At 44.0% G+C, this 25965-nt stretch overlaps 1 protein-coding gene across 3 annotated transcripts in view; it reads left to right on the top strand.

Moving 5' to 3' along the window:
* The first annotated feature begins 2687 nt into the window (after positions 1–2687).
* The window catches only part of PDIA5 (protein disulfide isomerase family A member 5), a 101091-nt gene continuing 77813 nt past the window's right edge, over positions 2688–25965 (top strand). For all 3 annotated transcript variants that reach the window (XR_010389939.1, XM_064514701.1, XM_064514700.1), the window contains exons 1-3: positions 2688–2854; positions 13768–13894; positions 17112–17199. Coding sequence is in view for 2 of the 3 variants with exons in the window: in XM_064514701.1 (XP_064370771.1) it covers positions 2780–2854; positions 13768–13894; positions 17112–17199 (290 nt within the window). In the remaining variant the exon portion in view is untranslated. The remainder of the gene's footprint in view (positions 2855–13767; positions 13895–17111; positions 17200–25965) is intronic.

Genomic DNA, 25965 nt, shown 5'->3' with positions numbered 1-25965 from the left:
ATTATATAATCTCTCTACTACTGTTTTCTGATCTATAATCCAGGGGCAGTAATTCTCTCTTGCCTCACAGCAGTGAATTAATGAATGCTTTCCCAGTGTTTTGAGATGCCATATACAAATATTAAATATTTGTATATTTGTATTATGCAAGCAGCATATGATAATAATGTCAAGTAGATACTAAGTAAAACTTAGATAATGGAGGCACACTCAGATACCACTGTAATGAGTTCATTAGCAATGCACGACTGGATTGATGAAGTAGTTGCCACTGTGTAAAGCCCTGTCCACAGCTGATACTTGATATATTATTTTGACCTGAGACAGATGCTCAGTGATCTTGTCTTTTAAATTTTGGCAATGCTTGTCATGTCAATACAAATTATTGGCTGAACTGAAAGAAAGAAGCTGTAGTTATCACATGGATACCCTTTTTATATTGTTCTGTATATAAGAATGGCAGTTTCAGAAACTGGATTTTTTGTATAATCTTTCTGAAACACAGTTTGAAAAACTTACCCTTCTTTTCTCTTTCTTCCTTTCTCTCTTTCTTCCTGAGAACATTTCCTCTTACCATTATGATAAAAATGTACTCCTATCACAAAACAACTATGTCCCAGCATTTTATCCTGCCCTGCCACAATGGCAGCACATCCTGTATGGCAATGACACAGCGCAGAAAATCTGCCACATTGAGGTTACTTTTGTATTGTCTAATGCCGATGACTGTGATACGAAGCGTCAGAAGATGTAACAGTTTTCCACACAAAAGAGTCACAGGAGGATTCAAACAGTCTTTCAGGGCTTGGATATCCAGCTGAGACTAGAGGTAAGGATGAGTCAGGGTAGTTGCATGAAGAAGCCTTTCAGCCCTAGGCTAGGGATCTGATGTGAACAGCATCTGGAAGAGATTATCTGTTCCTGATAGTTTATTTGAAATGGGCTCAACTGGGGACCCTAAACCTATTTCTAGTCTAGATTAGATTAGATTTCTAGTCTAGGCTGATTATTGTAGACTGGAAAGCTGGCACCAGTGATGGCAGTGACCAGCACAGTGGACCCTTCCAGCAGTGCCAGTACAGTCTTTAGGACTGCGGGCACAAACATGGGAGTGTGGATAGATATCAGTAGTGTATACCATAGGGGTGCAGATACTGGGGGAAAAGGATGATTTGTTTTGGGTCTTTCTGTTGTTGAGTGAAAAGATTCCTGCCTTTTTCTTTCCTGCCTTAAGTCTCTCTCCAGCTGTGCTTCTTTCCCCATCCTAAACTCCTTCTGATGTCTCCAGGGCTGTTGCAGTTGTGTAGATTCACTGCCATTTTACAGGGAAGCTAAGTATTACTAACCCCATTTTAAGGCAGGCTAACTGTGGCCTTCTGCAAATGGGAAGTGAGGCGCAGAATTGTGAAATGATCTGCTAAAGGTCATCCAGCTGTGACAGGAAAGTGCGCACTTTTTCTGCCAGAAAAGATGCCACAAAAGTGTAAATGTTAATAGTAATAACTTCCTCTACGTGTGTTTCTGCTTTGCCAAATTAATCCCCACCAGGGGACTTGTTAATGTCAATGGTATTCAGTTTTCATGATCACCGCTTGAAGTGATCAGTCAGCTGTATGGGTCTACAAATTGCTCCCTTGAAGGCAACCTCTTAGTCTAATGCTCAGGCGACAGTCGGCTGTAAGGATCAGACTCCGAAAGACGCCTTTGATTTCCTTTGATGTTCCTGAGCCCGGGAAGAATTTCACGCGGCCGCTGGGCTGTAGGTGAAGAATCCTTCTGTTTGCAAGAAGCCAATTATAACGCGACCGACCTGCTCTGACACGGGGATTACTAGCGGGATGTCTCCGATGTCCTCGCGCGGGAGAGCCGGCGCCCTGACTGTGCCTAACTTGGGGCGCAGGCTCGTTTGCTCGTGTGGATGCAGCGCTCGTTTGAATAGCGCGATTACAGTGAACGTGGCACAAAGAGATCCTGGTCGGGCGCGCTGTGTTTGTTTGCTCTCTGGCATTGCCGCCCTCGCGTGAGGACATGCCGGGCTCTGCCTCAGGATTTTAACGATAACCAGTGAGAACAGCTTAGGAGGAGAACAGGTCCTTGTTTCTAAGCATTTCTTCTGCCTAACTCTCTCCCCCCTTCCCTTAATCTCCCTTCCCTTATCTGCCTCTTGCCCCAGATCTAAGACCGGCAGAAGCTCTGGAAGGGCGGCACAGAAGGACAAGGGCACCGAGGACAAGGCGGTGGGCGAGGAGGGTTGTCCAGGGCGCGGGGCGAGGCCACGGCACCAAGAGCAACCGTACAGCTCGTCCTCGAGCGGAGGCAAACGGGGCATTCAAGAAGGGATGGAACTTTTTCTTTCTCCTTTCAGCGCTGCTGAAACAAATCGCGAACTGCTTTCTAACTGCGGACGCCGGCGGTCGCGGCCCCTTGCTGCGCGGCGCCCCCGTCAGCGCGGCGGGCTGCGGCCGAGCTGGGGGCGAGGGCGGGCGGGGGCAGCGGCGCGGGGCACCGCCGCGCGCGGAGCCCGGCGTGTCGCCTGCGGCCGCCCTCCCCTTCCCTCACCGCGGCAAAGCCGCAGCCGCCCCGGCAGAGCCCCGCCGCAGGGACCGCCGCCCGGCTCCGCGCCCCCCCGCCGCCTCCCGGCGCGGGCCGGACTACAAGTCCCGGCATGCCGCGGGGCGGGCAGGCGGGCAGGGCGCAGCGCGCATGCGCGGCCAGACGTGGCAGCAGCCCGCAGCGGCGGCGGCGGCGGGTCCGGCTGCGGCGGCGGCGGGCAGCGGCGATGGCTGTGCCGGGACAGGGCGCGGGGGCTGCGCGCCGCCGCGGGCGGTTCCCGCTGCTGCTGCTGGGGCTGGCGGTGAGTGCCGGGGGCGTCGCGCTGCCACCCGCGGGGCGGCGGCGGCGGCGGCGGCGGCGGACGGGTTCGCGTCCCCCCAGCCCGGGCCGGGGCCGGCGGAGTTGGGCGAAAGTTGGGGGCGGGCCGCGCCCCCCCCCCCCCCCCCCACGGGGTCGCGGTGCCGCGTGTCCTGCCGCGGCCGCGCTGCTTCCCTGCCTCCCCTTTAAAAAAAGGGGGAAATCGGCGGCGGAGCAGCCCCGCGGGGCCGGGCTCGGGGCTCGGGTCGGGGCTGCGGGGGGCGCTCGGCGGCCGCGGGCACCCTGCCTTCCCCCCCCCCGGGGCGGCGGCTCCGCGGAGCGGGGCGGCGGGCGCCTTCGTGGTGTCGCGGAAAGACTTCGTGACTTACAGCAGCGTCTTATAGCCCGACCCCCCCTCCTGAATTCAGCACATACAACCTAAAATATTGGTTAGGGCACGCTTCAAAGCACGCCTTTATTTACTTTACTGCCGCGAGCTGCCGTTCTTCCTTCTGCCCGGCCAAACAGTTAATAATTAATGAAAAATCACATTAATTTTCTTGCGCGCACGGTTCTGAAATGCATTTCGGAATGGGGCGACCTAGCAGTAGCCACCTAATCCGTACGGACCGGGCGCGGGGCTGATCGCCGCCACCCGGCCCCGCGCCCACCCGGCCCGCGGGCCCCCGGGAGCGGGGCGGGAGGTGCCGGGCGCGGGCGGCCCCCCCCTGCCCTGCGCTGCCCTGCCCTGCCCTGCCCTGTCCTGCCCTGAGCGTGGTCTGCGAGCACGGGGCTCTGCTATCCGTAACTTACCTATTAGATTTAAGAAACTGAAGTCACACTGAACTTTTCCTAACATGCTGGAGAGGTTAGTGCAGCTGGAGAGGTTAGTGCAGCTTTTGCTTTTCTGGGGCTGGTTTTTGAGGTGTAAAATACTTTCCTCGGTGGTGCTGTGGCGCTGTATTCCTTGGATTAAGTATATGCTGTGGTCCAAGTGGAGTTACAAGCACACTGAATTTCCCTTCGTTTTAAACAGCTAAACACAAGGAATTATTTGTAACATTCCCTCTGTGTCCACTGAGACTGTCGGACTTTATCTTACTGTAATATTCTCTTTCTGTCAACGTAAGCGTTTGGTTGTGATTTATCTTTGTGGATTAAAAGATTTTTTTTCCAGATAAAATAAATCTTTTTTTCATGTGAATCTCTCGTTTCTAACCATTCTTATTGCCCTCCTTTGGACCTCTCGTACTGCAGACCTGTAATCTCTGAGATGAGCAGAGCGAGCCTGCCATCGTCAGAGAAATTATACCATGCCGTTATAATTTATCCACATTATTCTCTCTTCCCCTTCTTAATTTTCCCCGATGTTTTATTTGCTCTGTGATGTTGCATGCTGAGCAGATGTCTTCACTGAGCTGTTGATTCAGCTAATTCTTTCCCCTTTGCTGTGTACAAGTAGTTTAAATGATTTCTTCCAATTTGCATTATCTTGCACTTGAAGGTGTGATTTTTCATCTCGAAATATGTAACTCGCTGTACTTCAGGATTAAAAAAAATAGCCCTCAGCTGTGACATTGCAAAGCCTGCTTTTAGATTTTCTCTTAAGTCAATGTTTGCAAAGTCAGTGAGGCTGTTAAGCCAGGATATACTTGGTATGTGTAGTTAAAGCAAAGGTAATATAAGCTGTTTGGTAGAACAGAGGTGCTATCTTTACAGTCTAGGTTAATATACCAAATTCTTCAGGTGCCCAAATATGATTATTTTTCTGGAAGTGCTGTGTGCCTGTGATGCAGTTAGGACATCAGATATTTGTGCTTAGAGCTTCTGAAAAATTAGGCTCATCTTTAAAGTAGGAACTCAAAATAAGAGGTGGCTTCTGAGAATTGAAATCCTTATCTGCGTGAGACTTCCTGCATTTGTAAAAGGAAAACTACAAAGCTGGGTGAATTAAACACTTCGGGATCTTCTAAATCATAGTGAATCTGTGACACAATGAGGAAGATACTGTAGTAATCTCTGCCTGCTGTAAAGGTTTATTTCTTGAATGAGCTGGTGAGTCATAGGGAAGTTGTGGTTTAACTTCAGAGATTCTTCCCTATTTGGTATGTCAAGTGGTTGACTAAGTCTCGTGCTTGAAGGACCGAATTTACTGTTGCAGGCATTGGGAATGAATTTCACAACCAGCAAGGTGGATTTTCCATTTCCTGTAAATTATGAGGTACTGTCCTTTCCCTAGCAGAGGCCAACCACTGCTGCTAGCAGAGTTACACATCCAGGATACGTTTGCTTTGCAAACATTGACCGAACGTTATCACAGAGCAACGCGGCAAAGATCAGTCAGTCATCTGAGTGTTGGTTTAATGGCAAAAACTGAGTCAAGAAAGTTTTGTGAACTTCCAGCTTTCAGGAAGTCCTTAAGCTGTCTTTGTGGAGGCACCAGGCTACTTGAATGCCTTTGACCTGAGTGCTGTTCAAAGCTGGTCTCTTCAAAGAAAGGTTTTAAAGGAGCTCTCAGATGCCGTTTTCCCTGGTGTCAGGTGGGTGTCAGGGCTGGGGTTTGAGTTTGGGAGTGCCTCTTCCCTTGCAGGCACTGTGTGTGCAGCAGGCGCTGCTTTGGCAAGTGTTTTTCCGCAAGTCAAAGGAGGGTGTTGCAGATAGTAAATTCCTTACTTATTGTCCCCCTTCGTGCAAAAATATTGTTCCTACTTTGTCTCAGTTTTCTATTTACGGATTTGTAAACCTTGTCACATGGGCTATACTCTGCCCTCTCAGATGCTTCTCCCAAATCAAAGCTTGGCTTTCAGGACTGGCTTTGTCACCTGGGTCTATGCCTTGTGGAATGACTTTTTGAATTTGTTGGCTTTGGTGCCAAAGCTCCCATTTACTTCAGAGGGGCTCAGATACCACCTCAAGAGTGGTGGGGTCATCCAAAGTGATGTTTCTGCCCAGGGATACCTTCCCGATGTCATGGGCAATCAGTTGTAGAAGAGGTATTGGTTCTGCTGCTTGCTCACCACTGGCCATTTCTCTTGCTTTGCGGTGATGGAGTTTCTTGATCAATAAAATGGGGGTAATGAGACTAACATTTCATCGCAGGGCTGTTTGGAGGTTTGTGAATGGAAAAACTCGATGCAATTTGCAACCAGAATTGCAAACTAGCATTGCCTTAAATTTCTGGATGCGGACAGGGTCATTTTGGAAGTAAGTTATGGTTTACCTTGATCCTGCCGCTGTTTGAAGCTCATGAATGGGAGAGAACCGTGATAGCAAAGCAAGTCTTAAGTTTCAGTACTTGGCCAGCTCGGAGTAGCTGGTAGCATATCTGGAGGGCACAGTGATTTACAGTGCTTGCAGAACAAAGATAACGGAAGCAATCTCGCTTGTGGCCGCCTTGATGTTGTCCTTTCTGTTTGGGAGTTTATAGTCACATAGTGTATTTGCTGGATGACTGGGAATAGACTCCTTCACACACCGTGAGCATGTGTAGCGGGATCTGGGAACTTGAGAATGGTGGATAGCTCTAATGCTGCCTCCCTTTGGTCTCTGGCAGACCAGTTCCTCTCTCTGTGAATGTTACTCCAGCTGTTTAAATTAAGCTTCTTCTCCTTATTCACCTGGCAGGAAAACAGCAAAGATTAATTTTGTTAATATTTGTGCAATGCTTTGAAGATCATAAGTGCAATATAAAATGCTAGGGACTTTCAGGTGCCATTTTTCACCCTCTCTTCTTTTAAAGTCCCATTAATAATGGTTTTGTTATCTTTTTATAGTCTCTCCTACATGCTTCTTCAATAGATGATACTTCTTCAAACCCAATTTTTAGTTAGGGATAACGTGGCATATTAGTTTCTGAAGTTATCCAAATGTGTTTGTTCAGAAGTGATATTTGAAACATATATTAAACGGGCTGTTGATGAAATAATATGTTGCACCAATGCCTGGTTTGAAGAGAAATTGAACTACACATTTATAATAAGGAGAAATTTCTTTGTCAGTGTTAGTAATTGACTGTATTACAGTCAGCCATTAATTAGTAAATAGTTGTGCAGGTTTTCCTTCACTATGCATTTTAAAACCAATGATAAACCATATAATTAATTGGCTAGGCAGAGCTTTGGAACAACCTTTAATACAAACTATTATGCCTGTGGCTTGTATTCCTTAAAAACCAGTGTTTAAGAACAATATGAACAGTAGAGACCAGTCAAATCTTGATGTCGCCATGGTATTTTTGCTATCTTCTATATTTGGAAAGTGAACATTGCAAGTACCATATTAAGTTGAATGCCTTATTTGTAGCATTCTTCAGTAACTTTAAAGAATACCAAGACACTCTTTGTCAGGATTTTAATTTGCCTTCCTTCTTGAACAAAAGAAGATATGACACTTGCCTCTTTCAGTTATGGCCCACCACAATAAAATGTTAGTTCTTGGGGTTTTTTATTCCTTGAATGTCTAGAGGTGTAAATTAATTGATCTGAATTATATGGCAAATAAGAGCATATTTTTCCATGTAGATCATAGAAATTGAACAAAAACAAAAAGACATGTCCAACAGCAGTGTCTACAAATGTAAATCTGTATCGGGCAAGAACGTGGTGGTGGGTTGTTTTTGTTTTTTAGTTTATGCTGTCCGTCTTTAACGCAAAAGTTCTTCATCTTTCAGAGTCCCCGTTGGATGGCTCCTCACTGTCCCACGCGGCTGTAGGCCCCTGGAATCACCCCTCTGCGCTGAGCTTGTAGATGGCTCCTTGAGTTGGTTGCAGACCGTGTACTGTGGCCTCTGTGCTGTAAGCAGTCAGCAGGTTGTATTTTGAGAGCACCTGCAGTTGTGGTTAGGAAGAGACCATGTTATGCTCCCAGTGGGACTGTAGGGGCTACTTCAGTTGTGACCACTGAAGTCTGACACCCAAGTGTCATCTTTTCTCTTCCCCTGCCCCCCTCTTCCCAAATATTAAAGTCTTAGCAGGCTTTCCTGAAGTTCCAGCACCTTGAAGTACTAGCTAACAGAGGCAACCCCATCTCCCCTCATCTGATTTAATTAAAATGTTTCTAGAGCTATTTTGGATATTAATCATGAATGAAAACAGGGGGCTCTCCTACTTATCACTATCCATCTTGGAAGACATTTGTTACAAATGGCTCAGTGATCAAAGCAGCACAACCCTGAATGTAAATAGCAGCAGAGGGAGGGCTGGTGAGTGAAAAGCAAGCAATTACTGCACAAGGTCAAGTGTGGTTTGTATGATGAACAAGGAAGATAAAACATCTGCAAACTGTGGTTCTTGTAAACAAGGGGGCTTTGGATTTGAACACCTTGTATTTTTGCGTTAGAACAAATTATGTGGAAGGGGGACAACAGCTTTGTTTTGCTGTTGTAGTTACCTGGAGATACCTTAGACCTGGTATTTTCAGTAAGTGCATGCTGCCTGCGCCCTAGGAGCGTGGCCGTGCCGCTGGCTGGGCTGTGGGTTCACAAAGCTGCAGTCACTGCTGTGCAGATATTCCTCCAAACCCGCTTTCTGCAGGTAAGCACAGACTCTAATGCAAGGCTTATTTAGGAGACTAGATAGGGAAGGTGAGATCCAGTCTTGTTCTTGAAATTGCTTGTCTGTTTTAGGTTTCTTTCTGCATTTTGATCTAGCAAGTGAGACACTTTTTTAGAATGGTGTGGCCCAGAATCTGAACTGTTCCCCTCCTAAAGAAATTAATTATGAAATTAAAGTCTGTGATCTCCATTAGTGCTTGGATTTTGAGGCAGATCTGGTGTTCAGGTTAATTCCCATAAAATGCCTTGGCCATTTCAGGCACAGTCCATTTCATTCATACAGGGTTACTCATTGATCATATTTACAGTGGATTGAATGCTGTTGTCCCAAAATAAGAACAACATCAGCGGGTGATGGAGCTAAGACAGAAATTGAAATCAATATGTTGCTCTAAAATGGGCTTTTAAAATTGTGGTGGGGGTAAGCTTGTGTTCCTGCCCAGGAGCAATTGTGCTGGAATCAGCATGGTTTGCAACAGTTCCAGCTATTCCTGATGAATGATGTGCAAATTGTCTAGCTAATTATACATGCAAGTGTTAGTGTGCACATAAAAATTGTATGTTGATGTATGAATTCAGGCACTTTCAGCCACATATCTGTTTATATTTTTCAATGCATAATTTGTGTCTGAGGAAATACATATTTCATGCTCTTGAGTTGGAAATGGGAGTCTGTATTGCTACTGGATTAGGACAGTTTTTCTGTCTAGTGCACAAAGCTGCTCCTCTGGTTGTTCCTTTTTGTTCAACTTTGATTTGTGTTTTTTTTAACTGTACTTTTCTTGCTTTTGATAAAATTTCTCATCCAGATATTCTGCTTATCCTTGGCAAAAGACTGCTGTCCGGATGCTTTTGTGGGGGACAACTCACAAATTGAACTGGGCTGTGTGGGAACTGCGATTAAGATTTATCACACTTAAATTTAATCATAAATGGAATATATGGAAAGATATTTCTATGGCTTCTTGAAAGATTTTCTCTTTTTTCATTGTGAAAAGAGATTGAGAAAAGTAAAAACTTGAGAAATAAACTCTTCTCTCTTAGATCCTTGATGATTTTGGGAAAACTTGGCCTGGGACTACATTTTTCAAAAGTATCAGTCCTGGAAGTGTAATTAACATAGTTATTTGCCTGTATTCTTTTTTTCTCCGGCTTTCTGAAAACTCAGATATGTCTTGGGTGCCAGTTCTACCCTGGGTGGGGCTGTGGGGTGCTTTGCTGCTGTTCAGCGCTTGCACGTGTCCTGCAGTCGTGTAAGGAATTGCTGGAGTGTGGGGAAGAAAGGATAACTAAACCTTTTCGACAGATGAGACTTCCTCCGCCTAACTTGCAAGATTGTACATCTAAAAACATGCTTTGACTTGAAGAGCAGAGACAGAGCTAGAGCACACGTGTTTTTGTATCTTGTATTCAAATAGTGTATCTCAGCAGCTCTGAATTGACTGTCTTGAAGGTTTTGGTTCACCCAGGTTTTACATAACAATCCTTGATGCATCTTAGCTCAGACACTACAACCATGTGACTAATGTGCGACCTACACAATAGTTTTGTGAAAATAAACTCAGATTGAGATCTTGAGCTGGGGAAAATCCGCAGACTACAAGTGTGACCAAATTTGCATTTCATAGTCGGCCCCAGGTGTGCCTTTCTCTGAGGTCTCCACCAGAGCTGCTTGGTTTTGAGGACATCGGGTAGCTGTTGTGGTTACAGCTCACAGATCCAGCCATGGGTGAGGACCCAACATGCTAGGCACTGAGCAAAAACAGCCTGAAATGAAAGAGACCTTTCTCCAGTTGTATTGCAATTTCTTGTCAGCTTAGTTGACGCAGGGAAGGCAGGGCATAGATGTTTTGTGGGTTGTTCTTAATACACCTTCTACTTTAAAGGGTGCCAAGGCAGGCAGCTTCTTGGGGAAATAGTCAGTCAGGTAAAGCATTTGGATTCTTTCTTGGCTTTTCAGTGATTGCTGTGAATAGATCTTAAAGCTTTAGGATGCTGAAGTGGCAAGAGAGTTTAGCTTGTCTCTTATTTATAAAATTCCATATGTGTGGATATAGCACTTCCTGAAGCAAATAAAAAGAGACTTCTTGCCCAGGAGAGCCTGTCACCTTTCCTGACTTTTTTATGAGCTCATCTCCTCCTGTGTCCTGGATTTAAACAAAATACCATGTGCTTGATAGGATGCTGCTTTGCTGGTGAGCTCTTCTGCAGAGACTTCTGCAAAATGTGTGGAGTAAACGTACCCGTGAGTCATACCTTGCAACTGAAGTCGGACAGTGCAGTATAGGCAGGCGAGCCTTGTCCTTGCCGCTGCTTTGCCTGGGGAGCGTGCAGGAGCAGGGTGTCCCTCTTCTGTGGGAGAGGGGTGCGTAACTCCCGCTGTGGGAGTCTCGCTTCCCAGCTCCCCCTTAATTTTATGCTCTTGCCACCATTAGTGGCTCTGGGCCTGGCATCTCGTTCGGATGACTGCTCGCCGTTGGTTACCTTCAACGGAGCTGGTGGCAAAGGTGTTCTCTGGGAGATTTGAGGAAAAACTCTTTTTCATGCCCAGGTAGGATCTTTGTTAATCCAGCATGAGAGAGCTGGAGAATATAGACCTAGTTAATCCTTATGGCTTTGCCAGCACAGTGTAGTGGAAATGTTTACTGGGGGGTGGTGAGCTTGTAGGCTCAGCGGATGTCCTCCCCCGTGTTGCTGCAGCAGCCTTAGATGTGCAGTCAGTGCATTTCTGTCCAACTTGATGCCTTTAGCTTGGACCTTTGTTTTTGATAACCAGGAGAGGCTGCAACGTTAATCTTAATTAGAGGGAGATGATGATTTGTTCAGCAGGGCTGATCAACGTGCTTGTGAACATCATGCCTTTTCCAGTGTGCTTTGGCCGAAACTGTAGCATCAGTGAGAGGTGCAGCAGGAACACTGGAGGTAAATGAATGATGCGTATCGATAGCTATGGGGGGAATCGGGCAAAGTAGCAGTGGATGTATGCAGAGCGAGGGGCTTCTCCCTTGAAGCCCTGCAGTTCCACCAGCACAGCAAGTTTCCTGTTAGTGGCAACGCAGAGAAGGCAGTAGTTAGAGCTGTCGTTGTTTCCAGAATCCAATTTTTCCAAAAGGTTTATAGCTCTGCCATTAAAAGAAAAAAAAAAATGCTGAAATTGTCTAAACAGCCTTTCCATCTGGAAAAGACATGAAGTGTGTGTACTTTCAAGCTATTGGTAAACCTGTATGGATGCTTTAAACAAAGTTCATAATACCATTTGGTGTCACTTTGGAAATGGCCTTGGTAGCCTTTTTAGTTCAATTCTTTCTTTTCAGCAGTGAGTTCATAGACTAGAATATCTTTATTTGATTCAAGTTTTCTAAGCCAAAAAAAAACCCCCTTCAGCTCTTTTCCTTTGTGTTCATCCTTGGTTTGAGCAGAGTTTGATTTTGGCCTTCTGTAAGTCCAGGCATAAAACTCTAAGCCACTTGGGTAGGCCTGATGTGAAGTTAGAAAACTTTTTTCTTCACCTCGATTTCTTAAAAAAAAATTCGGGATTAAAGAGATCTGCTCATAAAGTCCATGTTGGATTAATCCCTGCTGTAAAGCCTCTGATTGCAGTGAGCTTTGAGCCTGAATTTGCATGTGTGTGTCACCTCACTTAGCACAACTATATTTGTCTCCTTTGATTGGCAACACCATGAATTTATCTCAAGAAATATATATATGACTCACATGCATCAGCCTGAAGTGTTGAGCTCTGGACATCTGGATTTAAAAGAATGAGTGTCTGCCAGTTGAATTAAAGCATCAAGAACATTTATACTGAAGGTAGTGGCTGACTTGCAAATGTTGTACTTTTTTTTTCCTCTCTTAACAGTTAGATCATCTAATCAACAGGACTCTTGTGTTGGGAGTCTTATGTGCGTAGTGGGATAACTCGTTCACTCTAAGACTGTGCAGCCTGTTGTGCTTTTATATTTTACATTATGGTAATATCGTCTATAACTTCAAATTCCCAAACACGTCCTGAGCCAGTTTTGAGCACTGCAGCCATTTCAGCTTAGCTTTTTCACTGCACTGCATGCATTCTGAAACTCCCTCTTCCCAATCCAGCATGTAGAAACTTTTGGCACTTGCCAAATATGTTTCACAGGATGCAGGTTTTGTTTCCGTGCCTCAGCAACGTGGTGTTTGCAAATAACTGAATTTGTAATGAAATATAGTGCCTCGGGCTGAGTGTTCTGACTTTGATTGGCTTAGTGCCTTGTTCTGAATGCTGCAATCTGTAATACATGAAATGCAGGAAGAATGGGCTCTTCCTTTTTCACCCTGGACACAAATTTTACAGCCCGGTTGGAATGAGCTATGGTAAAAATTAGTACTATAATTAAGGAAATGCTGAACCTCTTGTGTGTTAGGCAAATGAACTAAAGCTTTTAGCCAAGCAATTAAGTGTTACGGTTTTACTGTAAGGTGAATGTAAACTAGATAATTTCTCCAGCTAAACTTCCTATAATCATTCCATTAGTATGAAATAGTTGCAGTGCAGAAGGGAGGCGGCATAGCCTGATGGATAAGATTATTATTATTGAAGATTATTGCAGTACAAATGAGTAGTGAAATCCCCAGCCGAGGTAATGGCCATATTGTGCTAGGAATTTTACTTTATAGTAGAGTGAAAGATGGACTCTATTCTGAAGAGATCATAATCTAAACAAAGCAAAAGGTGTAACAAAAGAAATAATTTCTTTGCATAGGTGCAGAACCGAGGTGCAGAGAGATTAAATGACTTGCCTGTGAGGACAGTGGAAATGTGGCCAGTGGAAGCCAAAGCTGGGGCCTGTGGTTGCTAGTGCCTTCATGTGGGCACCACGTTACCTATACATTCTGTTTTGATTTCCTTCATTTGCCCTATGTCATTTTGAGCTGGTTACTCAAGTTCTGTGGCTCTGTCTTCTGTGGTGCGAGTACGTGATCAGGTTTGCAAAGGAGATCTAGGAGCAAGAGTACTTTCAAAGTGGTAATTTGCCGCTTCTGTTGCGACAGTATATTAAATTTATGTAGGAATTCTTATCCGATTAAGGAACAAACTTGTAAAGCAGCTGACTTCTTAAACAAAAACAAATTTCTTGATGTTGTGTTCATCTCATCTTTCCACTTAAGGATGTTTTCTGGGAGTGATGTTGCTCCAGTTCCAATAAATCATGTGTATGGTTTTTTTTTTTTTTGGCTTTTGCTGATCAAATCAATATGATAATTTATTTAAGGAAGTGCATCTCAAGACTGTCAAAAAGGTCAAGGCAATTTCAAAAGCAGTTTGCCTTTGCATTTTGTTTCTCAGTGTGGAAGCCGTTACTAACGTTTCTGGCTTCTTGTGCCTCTAGGCGTTCTTGCCGCCGTTCCTGTCCTCGCTGAAGGTGTCCCCACTCATAGAAAAAATAAGCGACCACAAGGATTTCAAGAAGCTTCTCAGGACGCGGAATAACGTACTAGTGCTATATTCCAAATCTGGTAAGTTCTCCTTTTTCTGAATGTCACAACTCTTTCCGCCCAGCAGGTTGCATGCGTTTGTGAACATTTCTGCACCTTTTCAGTTAGCTGTGTACGTATTTGAATGACTAAGCTTTTCTCCTGCATTTATTGTTTGTCCACTGTTGTCTTATATGACTGTACACTATAGCATAGGGGCTTCTTTAGGACCAGTGGCCTTTGTTCTAACCCAGACTCCTGGGATTTTGAATTTGAAGGCTCTTAATTTGGTCTTCTAATTGCACTGTCACCTTGGAGAAAATGTACTTTATTCTGGCTTTGTCTCCAAAAAATGGCTGCTTGTAATAAACACACAGCTCAGGCTGATAGCTGTCATAGTAGTTTGCAAGTTTCAATCTCCTGGTGGCACTGGAAGGCTTCGCGAAAGTTATAATGCAAGAATGAAACCATCTTCCCTTTGGCGTCTTTGGGGATCCCATGGTTGTCTTTCAATTTTAACAAAATATAAAAATAAAAAATAAGCCTCTTGTGTAAGAGGGAGAAATGGCACATCTCACCTCTTGCCACCTGTCCCCTTGCATCTTTTTTTTATGTCCTCTCTCATTCAGGCTATTTTTTCTAGTTGTTCATTTTTACTCTTTTGTCTCTTCTTTTTGCTCTGTCATTTGCTCCTTTCTGTCCTCTGTACCTCATGTACCTTCTTCTCCTGCTGTACCTTTTTTCATTTGTCCTCTTGTTTGTGGGGGATGTTTTCTGGCACCATGTAAAATAAAGAGCTGGTCTTTAAGCTCCACACTGGAGTGGAGAATGCTGTTGCAGATATGGAACTCCTTGAATAGCAGAAAGGAAACGTCATAGCTAAGTTGCCTTTTAAAATATTGTTTGGATGTATAGGCTTTGCGTTGTTGTTGTTTCCTTTTCTTTCCTGCAGAACAAACAATAGAAGATAATATTTTATTTGGGGGTTGGGTTCTCCCTTTTAGCCTGTGCAATGGTTGTATCTCGAGCAAACACAATGACATCGGTAGAATTGCTCTGGATTTATAGTGTGGCAAATAGTAGCAGTATGTGGTGATCCAGTGTTCTCCCCCCTTCCCTCCCCCACATGTGAGGTAAGAGAATTTTGCCGACAAGAACATGGAGATACTGGTATAATTAATCTTATTTCCTAGAGATGTGTTTATTTTGAAATGACTAGAATGAGAGTATGGGACTTAATTCTTGTTAAAATATTTAGATTCTGTTATAATCGGAAACTTTGAGTGCTCAAATTTGGCCAAATGATTTTGTAGTAACAAGTTCAAAGTGGAAGCCATAAAAGAGTTTCTAACACTTTCTGATTTTGAAAGGAACACTTTAGATAAAAAAGCATCTGTATTATTCAGCTTCTTAAAGGGAAATTTTTCTTTTTATGCTTAACGTTTTCAGTGGTAGTTGCTTTCATTTTTAGTAGGACAACCAGAACATTTTGGCTCTGACACTCATCAAATAAATGTTGCCCTGTGGGCATCCTTCAAAAGCCATGTTGTGGAGATTTCTTTTTCTTTTTCTTTTTTTTTTCCCCCTCCCTGTTTTTATTATTTAATTGGTTGGTTTTAGCAGCCTAAAGCATTGCATACAGAATTGGCTGTGTGATTAATGTTTCCTTCTAGAACAGTGATCCTTGCACAATTAGAAAGCTCTTGCCTTACTGCCACCCAGTTAAGAAAGAGGGGAGGAAAAAAAGAGATGAGAACAGAGGCACAGCTCTAATCCCAGGTATACATCACCCAGCTGTGATGAGATGTTGTCCAACAACTGATCATATTGTTGGAAAGAGGTCTTTGCTTTTCAGTTGAGCAAAACTAGATCAATATTCCTACCTCATGCAGAAAATTCATTGATTCCAGGAGATGTCCTCATTTACAGGAGATGTTTAGTTCATCCTACCAGATGGATATCCTGCCAGGGTTGCTCAGCTAGTGAGTCTTAAGGGAGTCTGATCCCAAAAACTTGTGTTAATTTGCCATCTTTATTTAAAGGATGTTTGTCAAACTGTTCTGCTCTAATTACATACGAAATATTCCCACGCACATCTACATCCCTGTGTTGGAGGAGAGGTGGCAGTTGCATGGGATCAGCACTGGGGGTAGGAGAGTTTCCTGACAGCTAATGTGTGTGGGCTGGAGTCTCTGATGGCATCAGGCCCAAGCAAGGGCTGTTGAATAAAAAAACCATTTCTGGCTCAGAAGACTGAGGTATAAATTGTGGAGGCCTGGAGGTTATTTAAGGGGAACTATCATGACATGCTTGCTTTGCTCTTCTAATCTGACCATGGGCGTTCACTTTCTCCCCTGTTGGAGACAAGTTATTGGACTATATGGACATTTGATCTAACCAGTATAGCCATTCTTATATTCAGATATTTTTACTAGTTGTGGAACAGCAGTGGTGTTTAAGTGGATCTGGAGAAGATTCTGAATTTCTGTTTCCTGTTTATTGGGATGGGAAATAGTTTCTATTATATTTTGGGGGGAATTGATACTTGTTTGAATCTGTATTTTCTCTCCTGAGCCCTCCTTCCTTTTTTTTCTCCTCTGTTTATTTTTAATACCACTTTATAACAGTGTTTTGGACTGTAAATGTTTTTCAAAATTTACACAGGTGGCATGGCACTGTTTAAAAAAAAAAAAAAAAAATCTCAGTCGGATATTTATATATTCTTGGAAGGACCTTTTCTGGGTGCTCTTGGCTAACAGTTTAGAGCTCCTCACAGCTGTTGGTTTCGGTATCTCCCAGGGATATTAGGAGCATAACAGTGTACTGTGTATCTGTGTATTACAGGGATGGAATTGAGGCTGTCAGAAACACTAAAAGACTTGCCCTTACAGCAGAGGCAGGTCTTAAATGAAGTGCTCTAATTACCAGACAGTGGTACAAATCAGTTAATGCCCAGCCATGAGAAAAAGGCGGTGATGGATGGAAGCTGTTTTTTGGGAGAGGACACAGTATGGCTGCATAAATATAGGTCAGGATGTCTGCCTGAAGATATAACTCTGTTCTTAAAGGAGGAGAAGGGAAAAAGCCATGAAACTTCAGTCGTAGCTGGCATTCCTTCTAGGTTAGGAAAGACTTCACTCATTTCTCTCATACTGGTTTCTTCAAACTTGAGAAAATGTTCTTCCAGTGCTTCAGAACAAAGGAGTGCAACTGTAGTGTTTTTCTACTTGGAGTAATAATGCTGCTGTTGGTTTTTCAGCTGCTGCTGCGGATAGCTCGCTCAGGTTACTGTCCAGTGTGGCCCAGGAGGTGAAGGGACGAGGCACTATCAGCTGGATAGACTGTGGGTATGTGACACGCTGGGTTTTTTTGTTTGTTTGTTTTCTTCTTCCCTTTTCCCCTCTCCCCTTTTGGCTTTTATTGCTGACTTAGCTTTTTCTGATAGCTGTGAATCTTGCTGCCTAAAAATGAACCCACATCACCCTGCGCAGTTTCTTCATAACTGGAGGGAACCTATGTGTGACCATCTCTCTTCCACCCTCAGGCCATTGGTAGGGGATCATTTCTTCCCTGTGGCTGTTGTCACTTCTTCTCTGACAGCACGTTTTTCTGCTAGAAGCTGGAGACCCCAGCTAGCATCTGCTTTCATGGGGGCCACACAGCATGGAGACTGTGACCATTCCAGCTCTCCCACAAGCAGGGAGGAGGAGGACTCCCATGTGTGGTGGCTCTGCTGGAGGGCAGTGCAATTCTGCTCTAGCAGCAAATGTCGCATGAACAATAGGATTGTTTTGTTGGCTTTGAAGTGTCCACCCACTAGTGTGTCTCAATAAAATGTGCTCTCTTTTAAGGAGCTTCCCCTGTGCTGGTAGGTTCATGATGATTTTTAGTGTGAAGGCAGGGAGACTTGTTTTTGTAAGTGTTTGCTTAGTTAGGGAGGAATGAGCAGGTGTGTGCTTTCTGGTTTGCAGATCTGAAAGCCTCTGCTGTGGCTCTGTCCAATAACGCATTGCCTGTGGTTTCAGCGTGCGCGTTGTAGCATCTCTCTGTAGCTTGAGAGCTTTGCCAGCAAGTGGCAAATTCCACTTCCTGCTCTCCAGAGGAACAGGTCGCTGCCTACCTGTGCGCTTGGGTGGCTTGCCATGGTGTGAGCAGGTGGTATCCTGTGCACGGATCTGAGTCATCTCTGAAAAGCATGTAGCTCCCTTAAAAACACACTTTTGAAACCACCCCCATCCATCAGAAAGCAGGGACCCAGAGTAAGTAACTTGGATTCACCAATAAATGTGTTCTTGTTGTTAGTTAACCTGTCCTGCTTCCTCCTGCCCCCAGGCAAATAGCTGTCCTGTGGAGTCCTATGTGTCTGCCTTCTGTGTGCCTTCTGCTGGGCTAGTCCAAAAGCACAGGCATTTTCCAGCCTGCCCGGCTGATGGGGACAATGTTCCAAGTCATCAGCTGGCAGAGAGCGGGGCTGCTCCTCCGAGGTCAGTGAAGCCTGTACCAGTCCCCACCTGCTGAGAAGCCAGCAAATAAATTATATTGACCCTGAAGAAAAGAAAGCCGTGTGGAAATCTGGCATACCTCTGAAATCCAGTCTCCTTGCCTAACCGAAGCATTGATAAACAATTTTAGGTTGTCAGTAAGTGTAGTGAATAGGCTTCTGGGCCAGCTTCTTGACTTCAGTCTCTAATTGGCCTCCCTGACTGTAAAACGGTCACTTTACCTTTTTGCGTCTTTTATTTCCCCTTTGTTGTAGACAGCCTCTATGTTGTGGGGCTCATTGCTTACTGTGCGCATGTGTGTATGTGCTCACATGTACAACTCCTGGAATGGTTGAGGCTATTTCTGTCCTGGTCCTTCAAAATGCTGCTATAATACAACTAAGAAACAACCATCTCTAATGTCTATTTTTGGTTCTGGGTTGGGAAGAAAATATTCAGTGTTTAGATCCAGTACTGCTTTTCTTTGAAATCCAAGGAAGTTTTGGCACTTAATTCAACAGGTCAGTCTCTGGTCCTGAGTTTGTAAGTGGTGGTGATGGGGGAGGAAAGGTATTACTTAGTTTTGCTGTATAATAAACTACAGTTCCTCAAGTCCTAATACGTTCTCCCTCTTCCTTCTTGCCAAGTGTTGGCACCTAAAACAAACTTTGTTACGGAAATTACTTGCGAGAAATGTATTTTAAAGTCTCTTCCAGGCTTTAATACATTTCATAGGAAATTTGATACCTGCACTGCCATTTGTCTGACCATCATAAATTTCTGGGCAATTATTATCCAATTAAGCTTCCCATCCACAGTGAAAGATGAGTTATTCCTAGAGAAGTGAAGCAGCCTGGTGAAGGTCATGCTATAAGAGGTTGGCAGACCTGGGAATAGACAGTAGATTCCTCAAATCTGCTCTGATTCCAGTACTTTGGAAGACGGATTGCTGTTTGCTCGGTGACAAACAGTGCTATAGAGAGGATGCTGTAAACATGGCAGTAGATGCAATTTGCTTTTAAAAGGCTGAGCAGTGCTTCCTTTCAGATCACTTGTTTGGGAAGAACCTGAAAAAAAGAAAATGTTCTGTCCAACTAAATAAATTTTTCAGGGGTCTCTGTTCCATTAAGCCCTCCTGCAGAGGGATATCCTAACGAGGATTTTTGAACCTGTTGGATGGGGTGAGGTGGGCTGGAAGACTGGCTTGTGACAAAGGAAGTCCTGATACATGCAGACGAGAAGGATCCGAATCTGAACCAAGGTTTTTGGCTGATTTCTTGCTATACCTTTAAAGCATTCTGAAATCAACCTCTTAGTATGTGCTGATGTAACTTTCAAGGCAAAAAAAAAGTTTAAAAGATTTGTGTGTGTGTGTTATTGCTTAATTTTTCTACAGGTGGCTGCGAACTGCTGCCTCCCCTGTCCCAGCAGTAGCCTGAAAGGCTGCAGTAGTGCCCTCTGCCACTGGTCACAAAGGGCCATTTGTGGGGACTCTGAACAGCTGAGTCCTACCAGAGGTGCTCAAGCTATTCTCCTAGTGCAAGTGCGCTGTGAAGCTTATTTGCAAGTCTTCATGCTGAAACAAACAGCGCACAGATGCAGGGATGTTTACAGCACAGGCTCAATTTGTTTTACAAATATTGACAAGAAATGGCTTGTTTGGCAGCAATATTTCGCAGGGAATTTTGGCTGTGCTCTTCACACCCCGCTGTAGCGGACTTCTTTGCCTTCAGCTCCGAGCATTGGCAAGGTCGGCATACATGCAGAGTTGTGGTTTGTCTCTCTGCTTCCCTGTGGCGATGACAGCAGTCTTTTTCTTCTTCTTTATTGGCTAGGCTTTTTTCTTTCTTATAATTCCCTTTTTTCCCCCTAATTTTCAGGAGAATTCAAGAACGTATTGTTCCACTGATGAAAAGCATTATTAATTGCCGAGTCTGGTCAGCGTGTTCTGTATTTCATGCAGCAGAGGCGAGCGTGCAGGTTTGTGGCAGGAAGCTGGCTGCCTGAATTGCTGGCTTACATGGAAACCACATTCCCTTTTCTTGGCTTTTGCTGGTCTGTGGTCAGAGCTGGAGGTTAGACTTGAGCTTTCAATTCCAGGTGGAGTGGCCTCAGAAAGACCAGGGAGGTTAGTCTTCCAGTGTACTCTGGGGAAATAGGTGGTTTCTTGTGAGACAGAGCGGAAGAGAAGAGGTTGCCACTTACTTTTAGCTGTGCTGCAACATAGCAGAGGTCCCCCAGAGTGCCTGGGCTCAGCTATGAGTGCCGGGGCTGGGAAGTGCCAGGTCCCTGCCTTTTCCGTGCAGTTAGGCTTACTTGTGCTTAAGTGCCGTGCTGGAGCAGGGCCATGCTGAACACGACGCACTTGGGAACTTCTCCATGCGCGATGTTGCAGAGAAGTCCTTGTTCCACCGGGGATCTAAATCTGTTCGTTCAGGCAGATGGAAGGTGACTCCTGCTGAAGATGAATGGGCAGCACTGGAATGGTTTGCAGCATTAAAGTGGTCGCTTTTTGCTCCTGCCTGCTGAGATAGCATACATGGCTCTGTATGTAATTAAATGTGAAGCTATTTCAATTATGAATAAAAGAGCCACAAATGATGTGGCAAAAATACATTTTATTTTAGCCTTCCCATGTTTTAGTTAGGAAGTCCTTGCTGAGGTGACTGATATTGACTGAACAGTAGCGTGAGAGATAATAGAATATTGAATTAATAATCTCTGTTAATGTCTGATCTGTGCAATTTCTACTTTTTTACTATTGTGTCAGTTTAAACAGAGAGCTTTCTCTTACCTTTTATTTATTTCCTCCCTGCAATATGTGGTATTTCAGTTCTGTATTGAGGCTGACTAGTAGCATTGGTAGAGCACAACATTGCAGCTCTAAATCCTCCAGATGTCCCAAAAAGATGGATCAGGCTTCTGACAAGCAAGTGTACTGGGACTCATGTTCGGAGAGACACCCTGTTAATGAGAGCTGAAAGTCCCAGTTTCTGTTCCTGACTCTGCCATTGATTCACTGTTGTTATTTTGTGCTGTTGAAAAACCGTATATCTTTGTTTTCCAGGCAACTGGGTAAATATTGCCTTATTCATTAGTCAGTGTTTGTAAAGAGTTTGGAGAATTTTGAAAGGAAAAATGCTGCAGCAGCACAACTAACTATTATTCATTTAGTGCATTCAGATGCTGTTGGGATAGGCATTTAAGCAAGCAGAGGATTGGATTATTTATTGAATTATTTTTAGTAGCAGTCCAATACAACTTTTGAAAATATAAGTGCTTCATTTTCAGAATTTACCATTTCCAAAGTGAAACAGGGAGTTGAAAGCTGAAGATGTCTGCAAAGAGAAGGTGTTAGTATATTGTTTTGTATAATCTCAAAATCAAGCTGTGGTTAATTGTAACTCCACGCTAGTGAATTTGATTTTAGCAGTAACTTCTGCCTGGTTGTGGAAGCTGGTATTTTCATAAAAGCACCCATTTCCTTGGCTCTGGGTAATTGTTCCCTACTCAGACTTGCATGGTTACCTTTAATGTAGGTCCCTAACGCAGACAAAGCTGTGCGATTCCCATCTGCTGTCATAGCGCGTGTGCTTGGCTTTAGCACATCAAACTGCTACTAAGAGGAAATGCCATCTGGCCAAAATCTCTGACTAATTTTTTGTTGGGTGTAATCCCATTTTTCTTGCTTTCACGTCCCGTGTGTCACTCTTTTTGTCCCCTTGCAGACACAGGTCTAATAATTGTTTGTAGTTGTTACAGTCCTGTGACACTTACCGTAAAGGTGAGATACTTTCTTCAGTATCCCACCCAAATGGTCATTTGGCTGGAAAAGCAGCCCTTTCAAGGCTACACAGCTAAACATCTGCTGGCTCAGGAGAGTTAAATCTAACGTCTCCTTTCCTGGGATTTCCCCCAGTTTCCATGTTTATCTGCCTTTTAGATGAAATCTTGCTCCCCAGATTTCTAATGTGTTGGATATAAAAAGACTTTACCCACACACAATCAGAAATGAATTTGGTTAATGCCTTGGAATAGGGGGGAGAGATTTTACGAATAAGGCTACTGGTACAGATGACATTAAGTGTCATTTTCCTCTTTAGTTTCTACCTTCACTCTTATAAAACCGATGAGAAGTAGGATTTATTTAAGAAAATAAGTCTACTCATCTTTCTTCCTTATAGCTGAATTTTAAAGCTGATGAAAAGCTTTGAAATTGCAAATAAAAATGACCAGATCTAATGGAGAGAGAGAAAAAAGGAAGAAGAAAGGAGTGGTCTCACATTGATGCAACTCCTTATGTCCAGGTAGACTTGTGCGTCTGGATTTGTGTCCTTTGCTACAGCCGCCTTGCAGGTGACGGGCAGCGGCTGTTCAGGAGCGGGTGACAAGTAATGCTACGTGGCAGCCCAGAGAGTGGTGTTGGGGGCGGTCTGCAGCCCATCTAGAGGTCGCAAGCCAGGTATGCACAAGGATCACTCTGCAAGTGTCGTCATCCTGGCAACGTGATCCTCATGTGGGTGCATTTTATAGAGGCAAGCTGTGCCTTTGCAGCATGGATTTTCAGTCCCTTCCTCCTCCTGTCTCTATTGTAACCTGTCTGTGCGGTTAATGCTAGTTCATGTTAAAGCCCTTCTGTTTTACCATAAGAGTGACCATTCAGGAAGTGCTGCTTCATTCTGAAATAATTTCCTTCTTGAAACAAGCTCTCAGTGCCAAAGGTAAACCTATTTAGAGTTGGGTGTATTGCACTAATTCAGAAATATAGAGTATTTACCTAAAAGCCCTGGAATGCTTACATGTACAAGACCGGGTTCACGTCATAGTTTCAGCCAGCCGTATGTATTCCATGATTATTTTGCCTAGAATTGCTAATTAACTGTGAATCTTTAACATTGCTGCTTTTCAGGCTAAAATGAATAGTAGATGAGCTAAGATTTAATCAAAAGTACTTCAGTTTTCTTCCCTTTAATACTTTATTTAAAACATCCTCCATAATTTAGCTAAAAATCATAAAAGACAAAACAAAGTACAGTATACTACAGCTTTCATATGCATGTGGATAATGCATTGTAAAACTGTCTTCACGTAGAGCTTAGTTTAGTGTGAATTCAAAGATACAGTGTTAGCCCTCTGTGTCCCAGATTAGGACAGTGTCACCATATCCTCCTGTGCCCTGATTACATGGGTTAGATGAGGTCTGGATAGCGTCTAATGAGGAAGGCTTCTTGTTTATAAAGAAGATAGTTCAAGCGTTCTGCTTTTCTGGAAGTTCCTGCATAGCCTTTGTAGCTCCTTTGAACGTGTTCGCTGTATTTCTGTGCAGGCATGTGTGTTGCTGAGTGCACCTTACTAATTTATGTCTCCATGGAAAATACCATTCATTATAACTTCCAGACTTTCTGCAGGGCTGGAGCTTATGCTGTATAATATTTTCCCTTTCTTAATTGTTTTTGTCCGGTGATACCTGTGTTACCTTTCTATCTTGGATTTCTTTCTGCTCTTTTGCTCGCTTTTGCTTTTAGGAGGACTAATCTCCTGAGTTTTAATTTTGGGAAAATACTTCTTTTCGATCTGGTTCCTATAGATTCTTGGGCGCTCTAATTGACTAATGGGCACACAGAATCATTTTTATTGGATGACTGGTGGTGCTGGGTTTCCACAGCATATAGATTATGGCATTTGCAGTCCTGGCACATTTCAGGGGAGTGTTCAGAGCAGAAAGCTATGATAGCCTTGTGGGTCACAGAGGGCCTTTCTGCTGAGTTTTGGGGGGAAAAAACCAAGCCTTAATTTCAGGTGAGACTGCCCTGTCAGTTTGCTAATCCTAATCTTTGATTCTTTCCAGCAGTAGTTTTTCCTTTTTTGTGTTTTCTTGCTCCCCCATCCCCTAATAGAGTCAAGCTTTTAATCCACTGCATTGTTTTAGAGGCTCGCTTATTTTTTGCTATGGAAACCTGTTGCTATTGTTACTACTTTTGTAAGTTAATCTCCACGAGGAACCTAGAATGGTGGCAAATTGCTGTGTTGTTTTTTGAAGACAAATTCTGTGTTTTAAGCTTCCTGTGTTTATTACTTCCATGCCCATCTCTCTTGGGTTCTGCCTGCAGGTTCTTAGGTACTGTGCTGATGAGTGGGGTTTAAGTGCCTGTCTGCACCAAGAGCTGCATATGTGCTTTCTGTTTGAGAGGATGTAAGCCATTACCGTCCCGCGGCTGCTTAGCACAGCTCTTTGGAGAAGTGCTCTTGCAGGCTAGGCTGACAGTTTCTGAGAAGTGATTTTTTTTTTGTTTTTTTTTCTAATGTCTTTTTTCAGATCTGTCTTGAGAGTGATACAGAAAGGTCTAGGTTCATTACAGAGTATGAGGAGCCTTGTAAATGTGACATACTGTAAGCGGCAGTAGTTGTAGCAGCTGCCACCCCAGACTGGGAAGGAAGAGAAAGGATGATATGGAAGCAATGGCTGCGGTCTGAAGGGAGGAAGGCTTTGCAGTGGTTAGTTTATCTTCTTTTGGTCAGCAAAGTACACGAGTGCTGTAATGTAAATGGATCGCGCAGTCTTTGTTGGAGAGTGGGATTGATAACTGGAAGGAGTGTGGTCAGAATCCCACCTTGTCCAAAACAGAACAGCTAGTGAGTTGCATTTTTGATTTCTAAACCTTGTGGGAGCAAATCTGACTATGACTAACTGTTAATGACTTCCTCTTTCAGATTAGATTTGCTAGTGCGAATGTGGTTTTTATTTTTATGTGGCTTGAGGAAATTTCTGGCATTGACACCCCTCTTGACTGCTGCTTTTTGGGTCACAAGCTCAATTAGTTGTCTGGCAGGATCTCAGCTCCATGCTTTCTCAGGATGTTCATCAGCCTGTTGTCTGGAGAGGGCATTCTCTGGAACATAGCCAGAGGGCATTGCGAAGGCTGTGCATTGGGCCGGGAAACCCTGTTGTTTGATTCAGTTCTAAGGGCTAGTCTGAATTGCAGTTGTAGTTCCCTGGAGTTATAACTGGAGTTATTCTGCATCATCTGTATGATGTTTTTCACCATAACGTAAGAAATTAAAAGCAATTAAACAACAGAGGCAAAAGTGAGAGCACGCTGATAACATGATGACACCCATGACCAATATCTTCCTTTTAGTATCGAAAGCTTTTCCCAGTATTGGGAAATACTGTTTTATGTGCAGCCCTGCCACTGTTCTGCTGTGTTACCCTGCTCTCTGTCCCGTTCCTCCTCCTTACCTGTTCAGTCTTACGTCTTCCGACTGTTCAAGACACTGACAGTGCTTTTCTTGTACAGCTATTGATAAAGCAGGGCCTCAGTCATGTGGAGTCTGCAGGTGCAACTAATGTAAGTGACTGACAGAGCATTATTTATGTGAATTGTTAGTCGCCTGTTTCGAATTGAGACATGTACAGATAGAACAGATAAAATCTGTGGTTCACCTGTGGTTGTGCGATAAGCTGATACGAAAGCAAGACTGTTTATGCAGGCAGATTTACTGACCTCCTTAGTTAAATCTGTGCTGTCATAGTGTCTTCATTAATTGCTTCTCTTGTGCCTGGGAACATTGGGGATGCAGATGAAAAAGAGAGGTCTGGTCCGTATTGCAAAGTGTTAGCTGATGCCAGCA

This window comes from Dromaius novaehollandiae, chromosome 7 (assembly GCF_036370855.1).
Source record: "Dromaius novaehollandiae isolate bDroNov1 chromosome 7, bDroNov1.hap1, whole genome shotgun sequence".
NCBI lineage: Eukaryota > Metazoa > Chordata > Aves > Casuariiformes > Dromaiidae > Dromaius > Dromaius novaehollandiae.
This window is presented reverse-complemented; position numbering and strand designations above follow the sequence as displayed.